The sequence below is a fragment of the Athene noctua genome, chromosome 4, assembly GCF_965140245.1.
Source record: "Athene noctua chromosome 4, bAthNoc1.hap1.1, whole genome shotgun sequence".
Lineage (NCBI taxonomy): Eukaryota > Metazoa > Chordata > Aves > Strigiformes > Strigidae > Athene > Athene noctua.
In genome coordinates, this window is record NC_134040.1 from 69,235,779 (window position 1) to 69,260,008 (window position 24,230).

A 24,230-nucleotide genomic window follows, 5' to 3' on the forward strand; every position below is an offset into this window, starting at 1 on the left:
TCATAAATAAATACTTTAATTATTCTTTTCTTAAGCTTAATTGGAAAGTGAGTAGATATGGTTTATGCTTTGTTTAAATTACAGTTACTGTCCTTTCACACCACTCTAGCTCTTATGGTCTACCTAAGAACGGGTTGTTGAAATAGGTATTTATTACTAGTAAATCTCTAGAGGAAATGGATATGTGCAAATAATACAGGTGTAAGTCGTATTTAGAATAAAAATTATTCTAACATAAGAGCTGTTAAAAATGCAACACTAGAATTCTTAATTTCAAAACTAAACTCATGGTCATTGGACCTAATCCTTTGCACCTTTGTAGACTAGATTGTTTCACTGTGAATGGGGCATTAAAAAACCAACAACTACTATTACATATTTGACTACCACTCTACTTACCAGCAATAATAAAAAGGGAATGGAAAGAACACCATGCTAGTGTGTTCCATTTTATCTTTTTTCACAAGCAGGGACTTTAATTATGTAGAGTAGTTAATAAAACAAAATAGTCTAAGCTGTTTTGAGAGCACAAGTTTCCTCAGTGTTTAGAAGTTTGGCTTCTGGACAATTTTGCTGATAGTTCTGCAAAACTGTTTTTTTGGCAGTTAGGCAATGGTTGCAGTGTGCCTGCATTTGTTTTTTAATCACAGTGTCATAGCCACATTTTTCCAGCCCAGTGAAGCAAGAACAGGCATGCAGATTTAATTTAAGATGTTTCTGACTCTCTGGAGGAGTGCTTCACTGACTAAATGTATTTACCATTGTGTTGCTCCCAAGCCTGAGAGGTCTCTGAACAAAAGGCAGCATTCAGCTCCCCAGTTATAAGTTCACTTATAGATGTTCGTTAAGCTCTGTCTAGCTCATAAACTGGAAATCACAGAAGAGTTTTCCAAAAGAACTGGGGCAGGGAGCGGCTGTTTGAAGTCTTGTACCTATTTACCTCTAAAAGCACAGGCCTCATCTGTTACTGTGTGCCTTGCAGTCTTCGGGTGACTGACTTGCCCTGTTAAATATAACATACTACCCCTTTTTTACAAGGGCCGATAAAATTCAAAAGGATGAAAATAATAACAATCTGTATAGATGTCGTGCTGGTTTCATATGTGTTTCTTTGAAGGTCTATAAACTTACAGAGAATTATTGCAGTTCTGTAGATTCATTAAATCATCTTCTAGATTTCCATAGCAGAAATCTAAATTTCTATGGGATGTCTCAAAACATCTATAAAAAAGATATATGTTTTAATATTACAAGATTGCTCATAAGGGATGAGAACTTTCAGAGGGTCTGTGCTTCCCATTTTTGCCTCAGCACATTGAGGAAGAGCTTGATGACTTTGTATTTCAAATTAATACTAATAATGAATAATGTTATAGTTAGTCTCATCTTTTTCTGGCATGGCATTTTTTTCCATCATACTTTAAATGTGACATTTAAATGTATGAGACACCATTCAGTTTTGAGCCCTAGACAGTAAGTTCTGTTTATAAAGCAAAAAGAAACACTTGGAAGTCAGCAGCTGCTCAAACACAGTAAATACTTGACAAAAGATCCGATTTTCAAGCTTCACATGGAAATTTTATGTATATGGCCAAATTTTCTTCTCACTGTCATTGCTCTTCATCCACAGTATAGGTACTGAAATAATCAGGTTTACACTGATGTGCAAATGTCAGCAAATGGAATATCTTTGCTGAAGTTCTGGAGGCTTTTAATCAATTTTGTTACTGACATCTTTAAATATTGTTGATAACTAAGGAGAACTTTTACATTTCACTAGGCTTATGTCTATTCTGGTCTCCACTGTAGTGGCTTGCTGCCAAGGGAACTTTCAAGCAGCTCAAGGTTTTAAAGATGTATTCATACCATTAACTTGTTTAAATTTATTCTGTAACATTTATTTTAAAAATTCTAAATACTTTGAGAAAAACAGAATATAAAATTGGATTAATCTATATAGATTAAAAGTATTGTTATATAAATTAGAAAACTTCTCTATGCAAGTGTTTCACAGGAATACAGATACAGTATTAAGAAGATATCTTTTGGAAATTTGAGCCTACTTATTTTCTTAAAAGTTGCACTGGATTAATTAAGTTGTTCAAAAATCAAGAATAAACTTGTGTAAGCATGTAATCTAGTTCATCCAGAGAAGTGTAAACCTTATTTGAATTTATTTAATTGCTCTTTGTTTTTCTGTGGTTGCACTGTCACATGTAAGTAGGAGCAATAGGACACAGTCGATGTGCAGTGACACACAGTTTGGTGTGGGGTCTTTGCCTTGACTGGTAGGTGTCCAGTTTTATGTTCTTCATTTTTTCCACTTGGGTATCTAAACCGGGGCTGTGAAATTCACCCTCAGAGTTGAATGCTCCAGGCACTGCAACACTCTGCTTTGTAAAATCTCGGTGTGGTTTTGGTCTTACTGTAAGTTATTAGACTGTATCAGTATTCCCCAACACTGTGGAAAAGGGCAGTTATATTCCTTCATCTGTAAACATTTTAAAAGGAATTTCTTCTTGTCTGGAGGACATAGGTTTTCCCTGTTGTACTAAAAGATATCTTTGTGAAAAGCCTGAAGTCATTTCTTACAGCAAGAGAAAGTATATTTGAACAACTGCCAGAAGGAAGTATGACCACAGATTATGACCACTAAGAGCAAAGATGAAATCAAAGGGTGGCACAGTGTCTCTTTAGAGTGCTTATGCATTTAACTGGTAGCACTGAATAACCCATGAAGACACAGCCGAGAAAAGGGGAAACTCATATAGATAATGTCCTGTTCATAAGCTTCATACTAAATAAGAGATGTGTCTTTAATTGAGCTAAAGTGATATTTTCTTGGATCTGTCACTGAAAGAATTATTCAAATCTGTAGTTTGGCAGGATTAATTTACTCTTTCTCATTCCTTTCTCATCAGAAATAGTAATTGACAATTTTTAACACAGAACGCTATGTTAATCTGTAGTCAGATAAATCCAGTTTACAATTACTTATTTCACTTATCCCATGTAGGGGAAGATTTGCTGATGCCTTGTTTTCTCAGATCTCATTTTTTTTACAGAAGTGCAGCCAACATAATCTATTTTAGTACTGGCTTAAGAAAAAGCAATTTCTCATCTGAGCTGTACTCCCCCAAAAGATAGATTTGCGATTTCAAGATCAGTACTATTACCAGTCATTTCTTAAAGTGTTTGGAGAAACTCGTCTTGACAGAGGTAAACAGGTCACAAACCTACCACATAAACTCTAAACGATCATAAAGTGATTTACAGTTCTGGCATTGAGTACTTAACAGAATGGTTGTACTAAATATAGTTATTTGCACAATACGTTCTTCTGGGATTCAACAGAACAGTTTCTATAAAATAAAGACTGTCCCAGGCTTGAGCACAAAGCTTGGCCCAAAGCAAACATTTTTGAAGGTCAGAAAACTTTTAATAACTTGTTTTGTTATATTCAGTTTTTCTTTTGTATTTCTAGTAGAAGGCAGGAAAATCAATGCCATGAGAAAAGACTGTTATTGAAAATGAACTGACCAGAAACTCCAGACAACTGGAATGCTTCTAGTACAAAACAGTCCATCTTCTCTCTTCTCTGTACTTTTTTTCCCCTTCTCTTTAATGGCCACCCAAAAATACAGAGCTGCCTCTCAACTTTCTTGAAAATGCTGATGAACTGCCCCTTCGTAGTGAACTTCTCCCTCATTTCCATTAGTGTAGGAGACACTGTGCATCAATTTTCTCCACAGATGTGAACTGCAGTAATAGTCACCTCTTGTATGTGCTTTGTCATGTGGCAAAGCATTTTAAAAATACTAAAAGGTGGAATAAAATCTCATCTATCCACTCTTTAGTGTCAGAAGCAGGGAAATGCATAGAAATGATATTTGATATGTTCATTAGCTTGCAGGAGGATTAGAATTTATGGCTTTTAACTATATATTCAGAATCTGCAGATAAGTGATTAGTTGTCCAAAACTTTCCATGAATGAAATTATGAATTAGAAAGTCGAAACATCTTTTGAGACTGTATCCCTGACTGCAAAACATATATTTGATACGATTATAAGAATAATCTCATTTTTAATACATCATTACAAATTCCTGTTTAAAAATCCTCAATGAAATATTCCTTTGTTTTTAAATCTCAACTCCTCTGTGTACATTGTATTTCCACTAGTTTCTTTAAGTCCCACTTGCTGGATCCAGCCTTGCAAATGAAAGTCAGTGGATGTGCTCCATTTAAATACTCAGAAATAGTGATAGGGGAAACCTTATTACAGCCCTAACTACAGAGCAATAGGTTTATAAGGCATTCACTGCTTGGCAAAGGATCTGTTCTCATCACTTCATCAATTGCAGATTCCATGTTGCAGGTATTCCTAAAACTGAACTTCTGCTGAGCATTTGAAACAGACTGGAGCAATATTTCTGCAGGTTTGCCAACACGCTTCATTTTGTCCAAAATGCATAAGGCTGCTTCTAAATATCAGCTCAATGATCTAACCTGGCAAAACTGCTAATGGATCAGAGCATACCAGGTGCTTTTTTAGTAATAATGTGCTTAAACGCCTTCTTCAGGTGGGAATCTGGCTTTCTTGCAGAGCATACATTAATTCACATTAATTTTCAAGTGAATAAGTCACGTTTAAAGTCTGTCTTTTCTCTTACTGGAGCAATGCCTGAAGACAGATATTTTGGTTTGCTTTGAATCTTTTATCTTGAAAATATTTATGTATAACAAATGAACAAGTATATAAAAGATGGCTTGCCTGAAGTTACTTAATATTTCATAATATCTATTAATCAGCATGTATAGTAAATCTTTGAAGCAGTGAAGAGGCAGGCATCTCTCAGAACAGCTCTGTCTGCTGACACTCCATGGGCAAGCTTTGGGAGATGTTTTGAAGGTAGTTTCCCTACCTAGCTGAGAAAACAACTGAGTTGTAATGTGACATGAAAAATAAGACACCATTTCAGAATGGGAGAAGTTGCGAAGAAGCAAATATATTTTATTTTTCCCTGCCTATTTTGAAGCCAATAGATACAGTAGTAATGCTTACTTGAATATAAAGATTTATAGAGAAATGTCTGTGAGGAATTGTATTTTAACTAAACAATTGCCATGTGAAATTGCAGGGGAAAGGACTGTTGCTAGCATATCATGAAAGTGAAACTAAGACTGTAATGACTAGCAAAGCAGAGCCATCCTCAGAGTTCTCTTATAAATGTTGACAGTAGGTGTTTTTACAAATTAATGCTTTCAGTTATCACTGATGCTTTGACTCACCAGCTAGTGAGTGCCATCCTAAGGAGCTACTGGTGCATATTCATTAAATGAGATGATTTAAACTAAAAAGGTCTAGGTGTTGGTCAAAGCTGAAGAGAGACCAGATGCAAATTAATAAAACTAAAACTGAATCACAGCTTTTAAAGGCAAACTCTTTTTTTTTTTTGGTGTGTGTTATGTATTCCTGCCCTGTTCTGGAAGTGGTTGCCTGATCATTTAATTTGTCAGATGTCAGATATATGACAGACTTCCAAGAAATAAGTCTTGTCATTATTTCCAGCACCATTGTATCTGGAAATCCCCATTTGTGGGAAGGAACTGAAAGGTCTGCTCTTCAATTTTCACCTTTATGGCCATAAACCACTCTGTTCCAGTACATCTATTTGCAGCAACCAAACTGGTAATATGGAATAATGTTTTGTTAAGAAGATGCATAGTAAGCTTAACTTAGACATACTGACTTGAATATGTTACACCATGTCACCCATTTTCTTGAAAAGCAGTGTTCATTTGGCCTTCACCTAGATGTACAGAAAAGAAATTATAGGTTGTGATAGTGTGAGACAGCCCTCTGAAAGAAGTAGTCGGGGTCATAGTAATCATTTGAGCTTTACTGAACAAACTGAGAAACCTGCACAGTTAAGGAAGTAGGAAAATAGGGTTGCCTCTTGTTTTCAGACTCCTACATAACAAAAAGTTCTGAAGTGAAAGATAATACTTTTTCAGTGCAACTGTCCCAGAAAATGTTGTTGAAGGTATAATAAGCTGTTCCTACAATGCAGCTCATAATCTCTGTACATATGTGTGATTAGGCAGCTGTATAAATGTCATCTAATGGTCTGTGAAATGTTCTGGAAAAAACATGTTATTTAGATAAAAACTTGATGCACTAAATTTAGTGAAGGTATTTTTACCTTCTATTTCTGTTCTAACGTATCTTCCCTTTGTGTTTTTTAATTAGAAGACAACAATGGATGGTCTCTGCAATTTGATAAACATTATACAAAAGACAAATACAATAAACTGAAATCTCTGTATGCGTTTCAGACAAAGACACCTGAGTGCTGTAAGTAATTACAGATATTATTTATGTGAGTATCACTAATGACTTCTTGATAGAACTACACAGCAAATATGCTTGTCAGGAAGAGAAATATGGTGCAGTTTCATTTATAGAGAAACAGAATTAATGTCTCAGATGAACAAATGCATTAAAGCTAATTTCAGTTCTATTAAGACTTACTCATTTTCTGTAGAAGTGTTAAACACGTGCCAGTGAGGACGGCAATATAAATTTATCTGAATGTATTAATACTGCTGGAAAGACCATGAAACACATAATTTTCAGAGTGAAATGCAGGCAACATTCTTCTAAATTCACTTCTTCATACATCAAATAATTCTTGCAAATCCCCTCCACTCCAGCGGACATTCATCCCTTTGTACAGATTTGTTGGCTCTGCTGTCAACTACGAGCACTAACTTAAAGAACAGAGATTGGGTGAAAGGGAACAAAGACTTTCTGACTCATTTTCATCCTGTGTTCACATGGACAGAGTTGTGCTCATTTTAGTAAACATAAGATCAATAATCTAAAAAAGAACCACAAAAAATCCATGCCAGATTCCTGTATCTAGCCTAGTGTTCATGAGCTTTTACAAGCTCTTTCACAGAGGTCAGAAGGTAACATAATTTTTTGTGTCCCTTTATATTTATTGTTGGGGTCTTCCTGGGTCTAAATCAATTACATAAAAACATGTGCCTTAATTTCTGTTTCACACAGCATTATTATGTTTGTCTTTCTGTTCTTTCACACCATATTTCTTCTCTCCACATCACATCACCTATCCCACCTTTTGCCACAACCACATTCTCGCTCTCATGCAGCGGCGGGTGCTGTGCCAGCAGAGTGTACCTGCCACGGGCTGGAAATCTTCTGCAATGCTGCCAAATTGCGTGCTGTTCCATCAGTCTCTTCAAACATAACCATAATGTAAGTAGAGCAGAAAAGTGGTCTCTTGATCTGTTCAGGTTTGATTGTCAGTCCTACAGCCTTTTCACAACTATAGCCTTATAATTATGACCAGTTGGCTCAGCTGGTGCATGTGAAAGCACAGGGTCTCTTTGCTGACAAGTCCTTTAATGTTTTAAGTGCAGCTTTTACCCTGAATGAAAGGAGAGAAGAGGAACTAAAAAACTCTGTGTGAAGTGATCATTTCAGCTTTGTAACAGTGACTTGAGCTAGCAACACTTTCAGGAAATCTGAAGAAATCTTTAAAAGAAATGTTTCCTTTTAAAATACAATGCTTAGGACCTTTTTATTGTTCTATGATCCTGCCAATATTCCTGGTCTATATTCCTGCCAATAAAGTCAATAACCTTGAACTCAGTGGAACTACCTGCTAGAGCAACTCTTTTTAGGTCTCATCTGATGTCTCTGAATACACTGTTATTTAAAAGAATTCTAAGCATAGAGATATGCGTGTGTAAACCAAACGTTTTTAAGAGATCGGGGAATGGTTGATATTGTTCTTAGTTTGCACATCACTGTTTGAGAGGTGGTTTTCTGTGTGGTGATCAGAGGGCAGCATCACATGTACTAACCCGAGGACCTTCCTTGTAGAGCAGGGGTACGGACTTTTCTGTTCGGTACCAGTTTGTGTTTGCGTGTGGATGAGGTTCTTCTAATTGGGTCTGTGTTTGAATACAACACTACTTCATAACAAAGATTGATGTGGAATGTCAAATAAATATTTCAAATGGCTGTTGGCTCAGAGTCAACAAAGACTTCAAAAATAATGGCCCAGTTATAACTTTAGAAAAAGTAGTAAATCAGTTCAGCTGGCTTTTGGGCAGACTTTCTTGTAATCCAACCATGCCCTGAACGTTTTTTGTTCTTGATGGGGTACTTGAGTCAGTGCACAATGGAGATGGGGACACAGGGACACGTGCACTGGGAAATACTCTATACGCATTTGAGGTTAGAAACAAATCTGTGGTTTAGCTTATCCTCTTTTTTTTTTCTTTTTTCTTTTTTTTTTTAATTCTTAGATTTAACTATTATTTTGTCAATTGCTCCGGCGACCTGGAAGAATATTTTTTGATGATAAAGTGTTCGGCTTACTGCTTAAATAGATACAAATATTCAGGCAAACAGAAGTAGCATATTCAGATGGTTTCATGTTGTGTTTATTATTTAGCAGTGTGAAAGCTGCTCTTATTGAATAAAAAAAGTGGCAGCACTGTAGGAAGCTGGGAGAGTAGTTTTACTGTGTGCATTCATTCCTACAGGTCTCTTCAGAGGAATCTGCTAAGGAAACTTTCTGCTGACATTTTCAAGAAATACCAAGACCTTAAAAATCTGTAAGGGAGTGCTTCCACTTAAAATATCTATTTAGTGCCTTAAATATTCATCCTCTCCCTCTCACATACATATACAAACCCAGAACTTAACATCTAAGTGACAACCCACAGTTTATATTCTAAATTCTATTTTGTCTTACCCTTCAGTACCTCATCTAATTGTGTAACCTGTTTGGCTCAAATAGCTTGATTTGACATCTTTCTTTTTGCAAAGTAATAATTTCTGCATATTTTTTTTAATATATTGACTATTTTATACCAGAAAAAAATGTTAAACTTTCATTGTGTCTGGAGGAAGTTACGTTTATAATGAACAGTAATATGACAAAAGAAATTAAAGTAACTTAATTCATTTATTCTGCAAAACAAAAGTTTGGAAACTTGAACTTCCCATTGTCATGGGAAGCTCACTCACATAACTTGGTTTTATTCCTAATTAGGTCTGGTATCAATTTGATAATGCCTCAACTAATAAAATTTAATGGCAACACAGTACTGTTTTATGTTTTATGATGTGTAACATATATGTTGTTCAGAAATCATAAATTTTAGCAACTTTGCTTTATAAAGAATTAGTGAAATTAAGAATTAAATACAAAAGTCTAGAGGAGGGCTACTGTGTCACCAATTCAAGGCATTTAATATTCCTAGAAAACTTACAGGAGTGTAACTTTTGGAAACTGTGCTGTACTGCAGCACCATCTTGTGTTCACACAATTAAGTGCCATTATGACCGTAAAGTCTTGAAAGCTACGTTTTTCTTAAAAGGAATACATCCATATCTACTTGTACAATACATTTGTTTCTAATATTAATTTCACATCTTTCTGATCTATAACTGTACATTTTCGGAAAGCTTTTGAACAGTATTTGACACAAACCCATTTCACAAAAGCCCGTGTCAGATTTCTTATTGCTTTTTAACAGGAACGCATCTGGATAATTTATTAACTTCAATTTAATTTAAATTGTTTATATTTAAATATTTCTCAGAGAATAACACTATAATGCTTTAAAATTATTTGAATTTTTGGATTTAATGTTTGTAGTTAATAACATTTTTGAACTCATTTCATCAAAGTAGATAAAGAAAAACAGAAGGAAAAATTATTTTTTAATTTACAGAAGATTAGTAAGATTCATTCTACATTTTTATTATATTAAAAATGGAGCATTTTGAAAATTCGTACTACAAACAAAATTCAAAAAATGCATTTTAATTTGACATTTGTCATAAAAAATTTTGATTGTGGCAACATTCAGGGTAAACATAAAGATCAATTCACACAGGTGAGAACTGCAAGGTTAGGACCTAAAACAGGAGGTCACAAAAAACCACTTCATTATTCATCCCAGGCAAACCAAGTGTCCATTTGAATGATTTTTCTAATTCTGCTGGGGGAGTGGATATTTATTTCAAAACACCTTTGCAATCTTTGCAGCTATAGCTGTGAAATGGTTATTGCCAAATTTAAGGTGTAACAAGTCTGAGAGCTTGATTTCAAGTATCACACTTGCATTCAGTTTAGTTGATAGATTTTCACTGGTTAGTTATGCTTGCTTTGACTTTGCATGCTTAGAGAATTAATTGTTGGGTTTGATTCTTCTTAGGTATCTTCAGAACAATAAAATTAGAGCTGTGTCTGAACGTGCTTTCAAAGGTTTATACAACTTGACAAAACTGTAAGTATTGCTTTTCAAATACTGAAGTAAAAAGCAGCAGGAAGAGCTCTGAGAGTCACTACAGATGTGTCGCTCATTTGGTTCAGTGTTAGGAAGTTGCAAAACGGTCCAAATCTTAAACTCAACGATTGGATAGAGAAAGAAAAGATAGACTAGAAGCTCTCTGTGCAAGTTTATCTGACAGGACAATACTTTGAAAATACAAGTGGCCTCCATACTTCACTCTTATTCCCCAGATCCTCAGAATGGAAGAAGTCTGGTAGTTACCCTGCAGAAAGTCAGAGAATGAAGAAGCAGTAAAACAAAAGCAAGAGCTTGTGATGGATGAAAACTCTTTAACATTGTATTTTGGTTTACAGAAGCAAACCAAAGTAACCAGTATTGGTAATGAAAGAACACTTTTATCCTTATTGTGCAGCAGCTTTTTGAAAGGTGCTTCTAACTTTTAAGGAAAATGCTTGGTGACAGACATAAATTACATTGTTTGGTTCAGTTTTTTATTTCTATAGTATTTTTAAAAGGAAAACTTTAAAATGTTGTTCCTTTTATTTTTCCATTGCACAAGTATGGTTGATTATCTGTTATTACAGCTGCTGCTATTACCTTCCCAGACCATTTACAGTACCCCTCCCCCTTCATTTCTCAGCGTTTCTTTTTCCATAATTCTGGTATCTACATTTATGACTAACATCCTTAGCAAAGACTGAAGGGGGTCCTGGGAACATTCATGGTATAAATCACTCCACAGAAGGAAACTGGGAAGGGCCTAAAATATCACAAAGTGAAAATATTTAACTTGCTGCATGTAGACAAAATGTTCTACATGACTGCTCTGAAAGTCCTTAATAGGAGAGCGTCCCATCCTGCCTTGCTCTCAAAGGACATTAAAATTACCAGAAATTATCATTATGAAAAATTTTAGTGGTATTCTGATAAATTATCATGGAACAGAAGTCTCAAAACTAATTTTCATGCATCTGTTGTTAATTAATCATTGCATTAATTTATCTTTGTTTGGCCTTGTTTTAGATACCTGAGTAACAACAAGATAACCAGTTTGAAGCCCGGTGTCTTTGAAGATCTCCACAGACTTGAATGGCTGTATGTTGTTTGCTTATTTGTATGTTTATTTTCTCAATGAATAATTAAAGCAAGACAAAAAAATATTTAGATTGCTTTCATTTTTGTGCATAGCAGTACTTGATACTACATAATAAGGAACTCCTGTTACACTGTGCATGGTAAAAATCAAATTGACTTTGGTGAGAGCAGAAATTAGTTCTTGGGCCTTAGTGACTTCAATAACTGATGACTTTTACAATACTAAATAATGTTACAAATTAATACATTAAATAACTCAGATGCTATAATATAGTGGAAAGATAATTTTTGGGGGAAGGTCTTTCCCGTAAGTAGTGTTTGCAATGCCCCAGACAAAATAACTGTCATAATCTAAAATATCGGTTTATTACTGCTTTTCAGACAGATGAAAATTAATACTATTTTGACTCAGTAAAGTTATTAAAAATAAGCAAGTAATAATATGCCTAATATTTTTCTGTGTGTCCGGAACTGTTGGATTGATGTGGAACACTTATGTGGTGCTGCTTTGTTTTTACAGAGAATCCATTCAAAGTGATCAAAGAATTTTAAAAACTCGCAGGAAAAAACTTTTTTCTAAGTTGAAAGTAATTATTTTCTTTTTTTTTTTTTTTAATTAAATTATTCTGAAAGGAAATTAATTTGATGAATACCCTGACCTGCTAAAGAGTAGTCTGTTAATTTTTGAAGTAGTTTGAATGGACTTTTGAAGAAAACTACTTAAAAATGTTTTACTTTTTATCATCTGTTCAATTTAAGGCTGCAGTTATCAGTCTGATACATGCTTTGCTGTAATTTATAGGATAATTGAAAATAATAGGATAAATCGGATCTCTCCATTAACATTTTACGGACTCAAATCACTAATTCTCCTGTAAGTATGGAATAAGAACCAAAAGTGTTATTTAAAAGAACAGAACAAGAAAGGACAGACATATATAAAAACTTTTAATGGGTGTGCTTTCTTACCGCAGAGTGCTGGCAGTACACCTGCTGTTGTTTCTTACCCTCAGGCAAAACGTGCTGGAGTAAGGGGATTTTGGCAGCAGTGGATGTGCAGTGTCTAGAAAAGTGTAGGGAGATGGGTGGGAAAAATGGTGAAGAGACAGCGTCACTGAGGGGCAGGGATGTGGCAGCTGCAGCAATGGGTAACAGTTGTCCTTCAGAGCTGTGGCGCAGGAGGTGGGGTCCCACAGCTCCCTGCCCCTGGCAGCAGCCCAGCATCCCTCCCTGAGACCCTGCCTGGGACCTGTCACTGCCCTTTCCAGCCCCACAGACGAGGGACCCTCTTCCCCTGCAGCCCAGAGGGAAACCTCCCCCCATACCCCACTTTCTCCATCACCCATAGAAGTTACATGTTACAACCCAAAAGTCAAAATATGTGTGTTGACTTGCTGTGTTTTATTTCAGTAGCACAGAAGTGAACATCTTTCCTTTACCTTGTAATTAATGAGTTAAGGATAAAATACTGCTCCACAGAATGCCACCAGGAAAATATGGGGAAGTTTAAGAGAAGAAAACTAGTATAAAGACTATGAGAAACAAATCAAGCTTTGACTGCCTTTTTTTCAAAAATAAAAATATGAGACATGAATTTTTTATAGAATGTAATTTCTGACAGATATAGCTAGCTATATTTTTTTTTTTTTTTTCAGAGAGATGATGAATAATTCTCTTGCTCGCTTACCTGATAAACCTTTGTGCCAATATATGCCAAGGCTAAACTGGCTGTAAGTCTACCTTATTTCACTAGAAAAATATTATTTTGTTGTCCTTGTATGACACTTCCATGACACTTTTTCTAACAGGGTGCTGGATCCTATAGAGTGCCTGCTCGGTCACTGCAGTTGATGACCTGAAGTCATCAACTAAGTGTGCAGAAATATTGCATGTCTGGTTCCCACTCTCTTCCATGTAGTCATGAAGTTCTGGCCGTAATTCTTCTTTAATTAGCTTAGAATAACTGCTTGAATTTATTTTCAGTGATTGATGTTTTGATTTTATATCCCAGAGACCTCGAAGGCAACCATATCCATCATGTGAGAAATGTCACTTTCATCTCCTGCAACACTCTAACTGTACTGTAAGTAATAGGATATGTTAGCTAGCCAGAGTGATATGCTTGTGCTGAACAGTCAAGTGATTCATTACAACTAATACAAAAGCTTTCTGAGTATCATGGTCATTTAGATCTCAAGGAGATTTAATGAAAATGCTTGGTTTTGAGTGAGTGTCATACAGAATAACCATTGTTTACATTTATAACAAAGTTCAGCATCGATATATGCAACTAAACTTCACTGAAGTGATTTTGATTGATATTAAGATTTAGAAAATTTCATTCTAACTTTTTACTTGGAAAAGGAGGCAAAAATATCATAATGAAAAGCAGCAAACATACAAAATACATAGCTGGTTTCTTCATTTTAAAGAGTTTGATTTGGCTGACTCATCAATTTTAGAATTTTCCCCAAAGTTTCTTCAGTAATGATGTAATCATCTTCAGAAAATCCCTTCTTTTTGATAGATTAGTAGGCACCATGGTACCTGTCACTTCAGCTCTTGTGCAGTACCCATATTCTTGGCTTTCTCTTTGCTTTTATTCATTTAAGGAGCAAGCACAGTGGCAGGTAAAATACAAATGCAGGAAAGTTTGCACAGGCATGTGCCTGTGTCCAAGATATGGTTAGGCCACAAGCCTTCCAACCCACTTAATCTTCCTCCTGCCCTCAGCCAATTTATACCAGCCTCCTATGGGGTGTGTGTGTATATATACATACATATATATACATATACACACACACACATGTACAAATACATGCATGTATAGGCAACAAAAGTTATTTATCAAATGATAAAATGGTAAGCTTCTAGATCTGATTAGCTTGTTAACTGAATCGGGCAAATATCTGAAGATGCAGAGAAGAGTGAATTTTAAAATTTTATAAGAAGTTTCTCTAAAACCAAATAGATGTCAAGAAGCAGCAGCATAAGTTTGTTTTACTCTTCCAGGGTGATGAGACGAAATAAAATTAGCTTTTTAAATGAAAACAGCTTTTCTTCTCTCCAGATGTTAGACGAATTGTGAGTAGATTTCTTTTACTTGTACAACAAGTCACAAAGTTTATAATTTATATTACAAGTATCATTTATCATAAATTCTATTTCATGTAACGTGCTCTGAAGATAGCATGCATCCTCAGGGGTTTTTCTTCTGTATATTTAACAGGAAGAAATAGTTGACAAAATAAATATTCTGTATCAATAATATTGTTGGTTTTGCTCACAAGACTGTTATGTTCCCTGAACAGGATAATATTAATTAATCTTACATTACCACAGTCCAAGTGCTTGTGTGCCTTCAGTGTCTTTTAGAACAGTTAGCCAGTTTCAGTCAGACTGAGACCTTTACTCCTCTGTTCACAGTTATCACAGTGAAATTATGGAGCAAGGTAGAGAGAACAAAGATTAGTCCATGCGAAAGAATTCCCATCACAGATCAGTACATTTAATTTCTTTCCGAGCTCCTACAAACCAAGTTAAGTGTATTTTACTTTGATATAAATAAAACCATAATTAATTATGTATCTGATGGGATATCTGAGCTGACTAGATAAAAAGAGTTCTGATGGATCTAGCTTTCCACCTTGTTTTAACAGCATTCTTTTATAGTCCAAGTTTCTGATAACCTATATAATAAATAATATCCTATTTGGCAAATAGAATAAAACTGCATGTCTTTAAATTGCAAGACTGTTTGGTAAAATTACTGAGTGTAGTAAGAGCTTACTGTATCCTACCTGTGGCTGTTCCTGCAGAGATCTGGCTAACAACAAGATTGAATCACTTTCTCCATATATATTTAAGGATCTGAAGGAGCTTTCACAACTGTAAGAATTCTTGATTACTATTTTTATTATTATATATAGCTGTATATTACTCATTTGATATGAAACTTTCAGTCATGAATGCTGAGAAAAGCACCTTTGTTTGTATGCATTATTTAAGATCTGCCTAAAAAATACTTATCCCAAAAGTAACTCTATGTAACATTTTGCCTGGAATAGTTTTGTATAAGATGTGTATTTTCATGTCCCAAAAGATACCAAGTTCAAATTTTACCTTTTTCTAGATCTCATTAATATATACAAAATGACCTAACCGAGGCATATCATGAGAAATTAATGATTTGATGGGAATGTTTAATGTGGTGTCAGGATTTGGCTGTAAAAATAGTTCATAAGCATGTAAGAACATCTACAGATGACTCATTTGCAACTGCTTTTTTCCTGTGGAAGAGTTCCAAAAAAGTATAAGGTATCATAAAACCAGAAAGATAGTGTCTTTTTCCCATGAGCCATATATAGGCAAATTCTCAAATGCCGCTGCTGGAAAGTCACAGTCCTTCCCTCGTAATCTGAAAGAGGCCAGAATCAGAGGCCAATCTGGACACAGAATCAAAGACCTCTCCAGAAGAGAGGAGGTAGTGAGTGGAATAGCTTAATTTTGTGTTTTTTCATCATCCTTGGCATCTATCACAATACACTGGAGCAACCAAGTATTTATTGAGCTTGTGCATTTTAGTTACAATATCAAAATGAAAACATAAGGAAAAGTTACAGGGAGAAGAAAAAGGGGATATACCTAGAAACACTCTTACACAGAGTGATAACATTTAATATTAATGTCTATTTTTACATTCCACTGCCTATGTCTCTAATAGGGTTATTACTAGATGATCTTCCAAGGTCTTTTCCTACCTAGATGATTCTATTTAGTATGATTTTATTTTTAGAACAAACTGTAAGGGAGATGTACAAAGTTACTTATGTCTGTGTTGTATTTACAGGAACCTTTCTTACAACCCCATCAAGAAAATACAAATAGATCAGTTTGATTTTCTAATTAAACTCAAATCCCTGTAAGTACCAAGTTTTTATACTTTAGCTGTATTTTCTTTGTGATTATGCACATCTCCTTCAAAACGAAGTGATCCAGAATATGTTCTGTAAGAAACTGCCCTTGAAATAGTTTCTAGTTTTGTTGATGATCCCCCAAAATGTGAGCAAGGAAAATAATTACTAGCAATACTCGAATTTTACTTCCTGAAAATATCAGTTTCATAATAGAAATTTTTCCAACAAAAATAGATCATAAATTCATCTTAGAGGACATTGTCTTTTCTGATATTGCAGAACAAGATTAATGCAACCTTTATTTGACTTTGCACAACTTGTTCACAGGGCTTAAGGGTCATGCAAGGTCCAGTTGGGGCTATTAACACCATGGGCAGGTATCATTAGGATATGTAAAGACAGGAATTATAAAGGAATTTGGTATATGTACAAGTTTGGTGATGTATTTCCATTCTTACAGAATCCACTGCTAACACAAAGAAAAGAGTAATATAAACCAAATACGATTCAGCTGCTATGTCACAGGGAGGTGGGACTTTTACAAACCTTTTTGAAGAGTTATGGAGGAGTTTTTGTGGGCACACTACCACAGCAGCTCTAACGTGAATTCTGCCAGCAGAGGTCTTCCTAAAACTGTTACTGGACTATTGCACAACCTGGCAAATCTGAAACTATCCTGTGGTAGATCTGAGTAGCTCTTCACAAGCCATTGCACATCTGCAATAACCAGCTTGGTAGAGCACAGCATTGGTTCTTGTCGGTCATATTTTCAAATTCTTAGAACTGGAGAATCATAGAATAGTCTGTGTTGTAAAGAACCGCTAAAGGTTATCTAGTCCCACCCCCCTGCAGTGAGCAGGGACTCTTCAACTAGATCAGGTTGCTCAGAGTCCTGTCCACCCTGACCTTGAATGTTTCCAGGGACAGGGCATCCACCACCTCTCTGGGCAACCTGTTCCTGTGTTTCACCACCCTCATCGTAAAATCTTTCTATTTTATACCTAGTCTGAATCTACCCTCTTTTAGTTTAAAATCAGTACCCCTTGTCCTATCATAACAGGCCCTACTGAAATGGTTGTGGAGATCCAAAAAGAGATGTTTCCTTGGGTAGGAACATAATAGGAGTTTATGATTTGACCCCTGAGCTGTAGCCAGCAGAGAACATGCCTTTGTTGATCACTCCAGCTTCTTCACAGTGATTTGGTAAATGGCCAACAACCTGAAAATACTAAATCTATACAAGTTTCATGAAAATATGCAGCTAAGCACAGATCAGAATAATTAATTACCTCCCTAACAGTCAGGCTAGAGCATATATCCATTATTTAACACCAAAGAACTCATGCAATTCAGTGACCATGACCTTCCATGGTTTTATGTTAAGAAAGTTGTCAAATCTTGAAAAATCTATACAGAAAAATCTGTAGATATAGAATCTTGTTAAATCTATAGGAAACTGTGTATTTCAGGAGTTTGTAGAACACCAGTTGCCTCTTTGCTAGTTTGAAATAGTAAGAATAGCTGGTAAAGCACATGCTGAAGTTCATTGCAATGCTTAAATAAAACTAACACACTTACACATTGGGGACTTTTTTTCTTATCTCCTAGCAAAACTGCCCACCTGCCCACAGCAACTAACCAGTAAGGCTGGTACTTTTCTCCACTGTTGCTTAAATGTGCTCAGAACTCACATGAATATTGCATTCAGAGCACTGAACAGAGAATTTCAAATCAGGCTCCCCACAAGGAGAACTCTGACTGGTTACACATCTAACTAGCAGACAGGATGGACTGGAAGAATACAGAAACTAAAGTTCTAAAAGAACAACTTATACAGTTACACTTTACTGATCTAGCACTGCAGGGGAAATAATAGTGTCATTTTCAATATATTAAAAACAACAAAAAAATAAATCCCATCTGTGTGTCACAAGAAAGCCAGTGTTTTCCCTTACATGCCATGTTCTGTGTCCCAGCTTCCTGCTGCTCTTGACACAATGAAGACTGGATTCCTGCAGTGGTTTGTTTGTCTAGTAAAGCTCTCCCTAGGATAAAAGACAGAAGAGACATGTAAAATATTATTATTGGAACAAGTTATTATTTTCCCAGAGATGATGAAAGAATATCAGTAGAACAATACTTTGGAAAGCCAACGTAATAATCAGAGATTACACTGCGGAGAGCCTTCTTCATGATTTTGGAAGAATGGCATGTTTATTACAAGTAACTGCAATTTATTTTATTCCACTTCATCTTTTATGCAGACTTTCTGTTCAAGTTTCAAAGGCATGACAGATTAGATGAGATTAAAGGTTATCTCTAGTTTTATATAATCATAGAAGCACAATTAAATGCTCATAAAATTTGCTGCTTTACTACTGAGTTTCTATGACCTTTTATTGAGAGTATATTGTTTACAGCAGCTTGGAGGGCATTGAAATTGTAAACATCCAGAGAAGAATGTTCAGACCCCTGAGAAACCTTTCCCACATGTAAGTAGATTATTCCAGTTTGCTTTCTTTGGTCTGAATTTTACAATTTACAGAACACTACATAACTGAAAACAAAAGTGTTTGAACACAGCATGTGAGCGGTTGTCAAATTTTGACAGTATGTAATTAATTTTTCTTTTTTCAGAATATGTTTTCTGACTAGTTACTAGAAAGTTTGAGTAACCAGACTAGAACCATCTCTTATCTGTTTTTCTTTCTCACAACCAGATATTTTAAGAAATTCCAGTACTGTGGATATGCCCCTCATGTGCGCAGCTGTAAGCCCAATACTGATGGGATTTCATCCCTTGAGAATCTTTTAGCTAGCATCATACAGAGAGTGTTTGTCTGGGTTGTATCTGCCATCACCTGCTTTGGAAATATTTTTGTTATCTGTATGAGGCCTTATATCAGATCGGAGAATAAGCTCCACGCCATCTCAATAATGTCTCTCTGCTGTGAGTACTCCATGTGTGAAAGAATATTGTTTTAATCTGCTCATAGCATGTGTGATATCTGTTATTGTAATATAGTGACATATTTCCAGCACTGGATTTGCTGAACTTTCATGCTGTTGCAAGTGACAACACAAAACACTGTACCTTACTATGCATTTTTGAGAAAATAGCAATTTGCACATATAAATACTGGGTTCAAAATAGTTACTCTATTTTTCACATGAGCAAAAGGTTACTTATGCAATTACAGAAAATCAATCATTCCTACCTGCCCAATATTAAGCATTAGGGGGTTTAACTTTAGTCCTAAAAGCAAGACAAGTTTATGGATGAACTATATGGCGTTACAGCCACTACAATCTTGAGTACCCTGTCTCAATACAGGAGAGTCTGTAAGGATTTCACAATACAATTAGTTGCATTTTGAAAGGTAATTGTCAACGGTGTATAGAATGATTACATTTCTAAATACATCATGTCAGTGATCTTGCAACTTTGTTGTTTCCATGGGAACAATCTGAATACTGTACAAAGCATCTAGCCAAAATACCTGAGAAGCCTTCAGCTCTATGTTGACAGCTCCTCTTCTCTTACTAGTCTTGGAAGACTACGCACATCAGTTTTGAACTAGCATAAGTTGGGCAAGCTAAAACAAAACTTTGAATATAGCGGAGATGCCCTACTCAAAGCAAATTATCTTAAGCCGTATGTCAATAGCAAAAGGAGTAAGACCTAATAAAAAAAAGGGTTGCAAGAATATTTCTATAAGTGAAGCCATATCTTTTTCTACTTACCGACCAATTTTATCTGAGCTTCAAAAAATCTGGTTGGAAACAACTATGAAACATAGACTGTCAGTCCAAATGAAAATTAAAAAAAAAAACAAACAACAAACAAACAAAACCAAGGAGGAATAGGACTGAATTATATTGCCTTAATTGTAATTCACAATAACATTCCAACTGTAATATTGATTTTATCTCTATATACTAGCTGACTTATAAATATGTACTCGTGTATATCTGTTTTCCAATATACATATTCACAGAGAATGGGAAATTCAGATGTGTGAATAATGATGTTGAGCACTGTGCCCACAGGTGCTGACTGTCTGATGGGAATATATTTATTTGTGATTGGAGCTTTTGATCTTAAGTATCGCGGAGAATACAACAAGCACGCTCAGTTGTGGATGGACAGTATTCATTGTCAATTGGTGGGATCGCTGGCTATTCTGTCTACAGAGGTGTCCGTCTTGCTGTTGACTTACCTGACTTTGGAAAAATACATTTGCATAGTTTATCCTTTTAGGTGTTTGAAGCCCAGAAAATGCAGGACAATTTCCATTTTGGTTCTTATCTGGATAATTGGGTTTGCTGTTGCTTTTATCCCACTGAGCAATAAGGAATTTTTCAGGAACTACTATGGCACCAATGGCGTCTGTTTTCCTCTTCACTCAGAACAATCAGAAAGTTCAGGAAGTCAGATTTATTCTGTTGTCATTTTTTTAGGTAAGTTGCATTTCTTCTTTATATATGATTAGAACTGCAAATGAACTTAATTTTCAAACTAATAAAATAGCTTTGCTGTGACATTCACACCTTGTATTTAGATGCTCCAGTAAGCACTTAAAGACTTATTCTAGCCTGAATATTTTACTGTATTAGATAGATACTTACATATCTTAAAATGCATGAAGGACTGAAAGGGTAGAAAGAAATTAATGACTATTAAGTTCCTGAATGAACAGACTTTGTTAGGGAAGTAGAGCAGTAAAACTAGAGAAGAACTACGTAGTTTGAATCAGATGGAAGCCATTTGTCAAGTGTTGATGAACGGAATAAATACCTGAGGTGAAAATTCATTGTTCAGGTGAAGGCAGACCCAGATTTTCTGGCCTCTTAATCCTACAGGACTAGCAGTTTAGATGAAACATTTTCCTTTACTACCCAGCCTGCAAATAGGTGATGTGGAATTGCCATTATGCTGTTAAACTGTAACTAATTTTAACTTCTTAAACAGGTGTAAACTTGGCAGCTTTTATCATCATCGTGTTTTCCTATGGGAGTATGTTCTACAGTGTTCACCAAACAGCTATTACAGCTACTGAAATTCGGAATCATATTAAAAAAGAGATGATCCTTGCTAAACGTTTTTTCTTCATTGTATTTACTGATGCACTGTGTTGGATACCCATTTTTATTTTGAAACTCCTTTCTTTACTTCAAGTAGAAATACCAGGTATGTTCTTTCTTTTGTGAGGTTTTTTCAACTATGTCTGTATGAAGAGTGATGTTTCTACTTCAGAAGATAAAGAATTGAATATACTGAACTCTATTACTATAACTTTATGTTATATGTCTATATATATGTACACACAATATAATGAACTACATAGTTTTACTACTGAACTGAACTATATTACTATAATCATCAAAGATTGAGTCAGCCAAAAAACCCCAAGAATTCAAACCGTTCAAGTCTGTCTCCACAGAATATCTCTAAAATGTAAAAAAGGTATTTGAAAACCAAGGCTGAATTGCATTGGCTTTTCTCATCCTATGGCTCTTGTTGGTTATGTTGCATAAATATGGCTTAGGACAATACAGTGTTTCCTATATTGATTTAACAGTATAATTGTTATCCTGCAAAATAGTTCAAAACATTAAGTTATATAAAGCTCTGCTTACCTTCTTCATGCTGCGAATATATTCCCATGTAAAAATAGCATAACCTAAAAGATTAAAAATCACACTTTATTTTTTTCCTTCTCTTTGCAATGTCAGTACTTGCCAGAAAAATAGCATCTTTATGTAGGGCTTGTATACAGTGTTCAGAAGAATTTGTGAACATGAACAGTACCATCAGCAACTGCAGATTCAGACTCAATGTACAGCTATATGTCACAATGCTATGATAGCAAGAAAACATTTTAGCTCAGAGGATTTTCTTTTGTGCTGACCCAGGAGTGTTGGGAGTCACATTTTCAAAGTTTTGACTTACGTTTCAAATGTCTAGAAGTTACATTGATTAAGTCAAACATTTTCAGTTATTTTAAATCTTCTAAAATGCTTCTTCACGAAGTTATCAAACCTACTAAGAAATTCTAAAGAAAATATTGTGAAAAGTAGAAGCAGATGTATTCTGAGTCAAGAAACCTTGAAGAAATCTTACTGAACCACAGATTGATCTTGGGTTCAGCAAATGAATGTTCCATGTTAGATAAACCAGATTAAACAGTAATCACTCATTTCATAAAATTAAAGACACAGATAGTTGTCTAAATTTACAGAAGCTTTGAACACTGCTGGTAGCATATTTTTTTTCTGTGGGGATACATTGTCACAGCTTTTGAACTCAGCATCTGCTTGATTCCAAACATCTAGCCAAGGTGATGGGCATCAATAGGCAGGTATTGATATTGCAACAAAGTTGTAAAGCCAGAGAAGAGGAGGAGAGGGGGGGAAGGGAGAGCAAATTATTCTTTCTGTGCAGCTTGGAACAGTTCTATAATTGTTTTATAATTCAAACAATGCAACAGAGGACACTCACTAATATCTTTCAGCACTTTAATACTGTCCCTTCTCTGCCTGCCCCTCAGTAACTTGTCTCCCAAAGAGTAGGGATGAGAAAGGGACGCTGTGAAAATGCACACAGACTCTGATGTAGGTGGGACAGCAGGAAACCTTCAGAAAGGAAGATGGTGTGAACACAAACTGTCACCAGCAGGGCAAGAAGGAAATAATCAGGATGTATACAGTGCCCTTTGCAGTGGGAAAAATGGCAAAATCCTGCCACAGATGAGAAAACCAGCCTCTAAGGGGATGCAGGGACTAGAGGATACTGCTTTGCAGGAGGACAGGACGTGAAGGACATTGTTAGGATTGCATGTCACTTGTCATGGGAAGAGGATGGAGAACAGAGATCACGGGAAGAGACTAGGAAGCAAGGCAGAGACAAAAAGTTTTGGAGCAAGAAAGTGGGGCTTGGGCTGAACAAGAAACGTGCCAGGGCAAATAGGGAGCTATGGTACAGAAAAATAAGAGGGATAAATGGAACTTCTGGGAGAGTAAAAAATGTCAGGTTTTGATGGGAGTCATGGAAACAGAGGTAGGCAAGAGGGCAGTGCAGACATAACAGTGAGAAGAAAAAGTACCTGTTGTGACATGAACTCAGCCTAGGAGAGCATGACCAACCCTCTCACCAAGAAGCTGTGCTGCACGGGCATCAAGTGTTTGCCCTAATTAACGGATGCGAACGTTGGAATGCATATTACAGCTTCCTTTCTTTTTCCTTCCCTAAGGTACCATAACTTCTTGGGTGGTGATTTTTATACTGCCAATAAACAGTGCTTTGAATCCTCTTCTGTATACTTTGACTACACGACCTTTCAAAGAAATGATTCATCAAGTTTGGTATAATTACAGACAAAGAAGATCCAAAAGAGGTAAAAGCAGTCAGAAAACATATGGTCCATCATTCATTTGGGTAGAGATGTGGCCAATGCATGAAATCACACCAAAGGTAACAAAGCCTGTGCTTTGTACAGACTCCTCTGATGCTTCAGTGACTACACAGTCAACAAAACTAAATTCATACATGTAAATACATTTTGAATCTTCATAGTGACATCTGCACTGTGAGCTTCATTTCTGTGGGCTTACTGCTTTACAGCAATGAGGAAAACTGAGGGAAGTGTGACACCTGGGCTCACCTGAACCAAAGCAGGAAGAAGACGGAGCAGTGTGTCTGTTTGCAGGTAGAACTGACACAACAATAATTGTACCATCTCACAACGGTACCTGACATTTTGACTACTCCTCCTAGATCAGAATGAGAAGTCAGTTGTTTTTTTCCTCCCACAAGCCGCGAGTGTGGAAAAAACCTGTCTTTTAAAACATCTTACCCTGAAAGCAGAATGTTT

The 24,230-nt window shown here is 35.8% G+C and overlaps 1 protein-coding gene across 1 annotated transcript in view; it reads left to right on the top strand.

The window, feature by feature from the left end:
- Positions 1 to 23,911, top strand: part of RXFP1 (relaxin family peptide receptor 1) — a 48,357-nt gene extending 24,446 nt beyond the window's left edge. Inside the window, exons 3-18 of the mRNA XM_074905948.1 lie at positions 6,255 to 6,359; positions 7,181 to 7,286; positions 8,585 to 8,656; positions 10,268 to 10,339; positions 11,369 to 11,440; positions 12,243 to 12,314; positions 13,096 to 13,170; positions 13,452 to 13,523; positions 14,453 to 14,524; positions 15,259 to 15,330; positions 16,290 to 16,361; positions 18,780 to 18,848; positions 19,077 to 19,306; positions 20,407 to 20,817; positions 21,329 to 21,547; positions 23,610 to 23,911. Coding sequence (XP_074762049.1) covers positions 6,255 to 6,359; positions 7,181 to 7,286; positions 8,585 to 8,656; positions 10,268 to 10,339; positions 11,369 to 11,440; positions 12,243 to 12,314; positions 13,096 to 13,170; positions 13,452 to 13,523; positions 14,453 to 14,524; positions 15,259 to 15,330; positions 16,290 to 16,361; positions 18,780 to 18,848; positions 19,077 to 19,306; positions 20,407 to 20,817; positions 21,329 to 21,547; positions 23,610 to 23,911 — 2,093 coding nt within the window. The remainder of the gene's footprint in view (positions 1 to 6,254; positions 6,360 to 7,180; positions 7,287 to 8,584; positions 8,657 to 10,267; positions 10,340 to 11,368; positions 11,441 to 12,242; positions 12,315 to 13,095; positions 13,171 to 13,451; positions 13,524 to 14,452; positions 14,525 to 15,258; positions 15,331 to 16,289; positions 16,362 to 18,779; positions 18,849 to 19,076; positions 19,307 to 20,406; positions 20,818 to 21,328; positions 21,548 to 23,609) is intronic.
- The last annotated feature ends 319 nt before the right edge of the window (positions 23,912 to 24,230 follow it).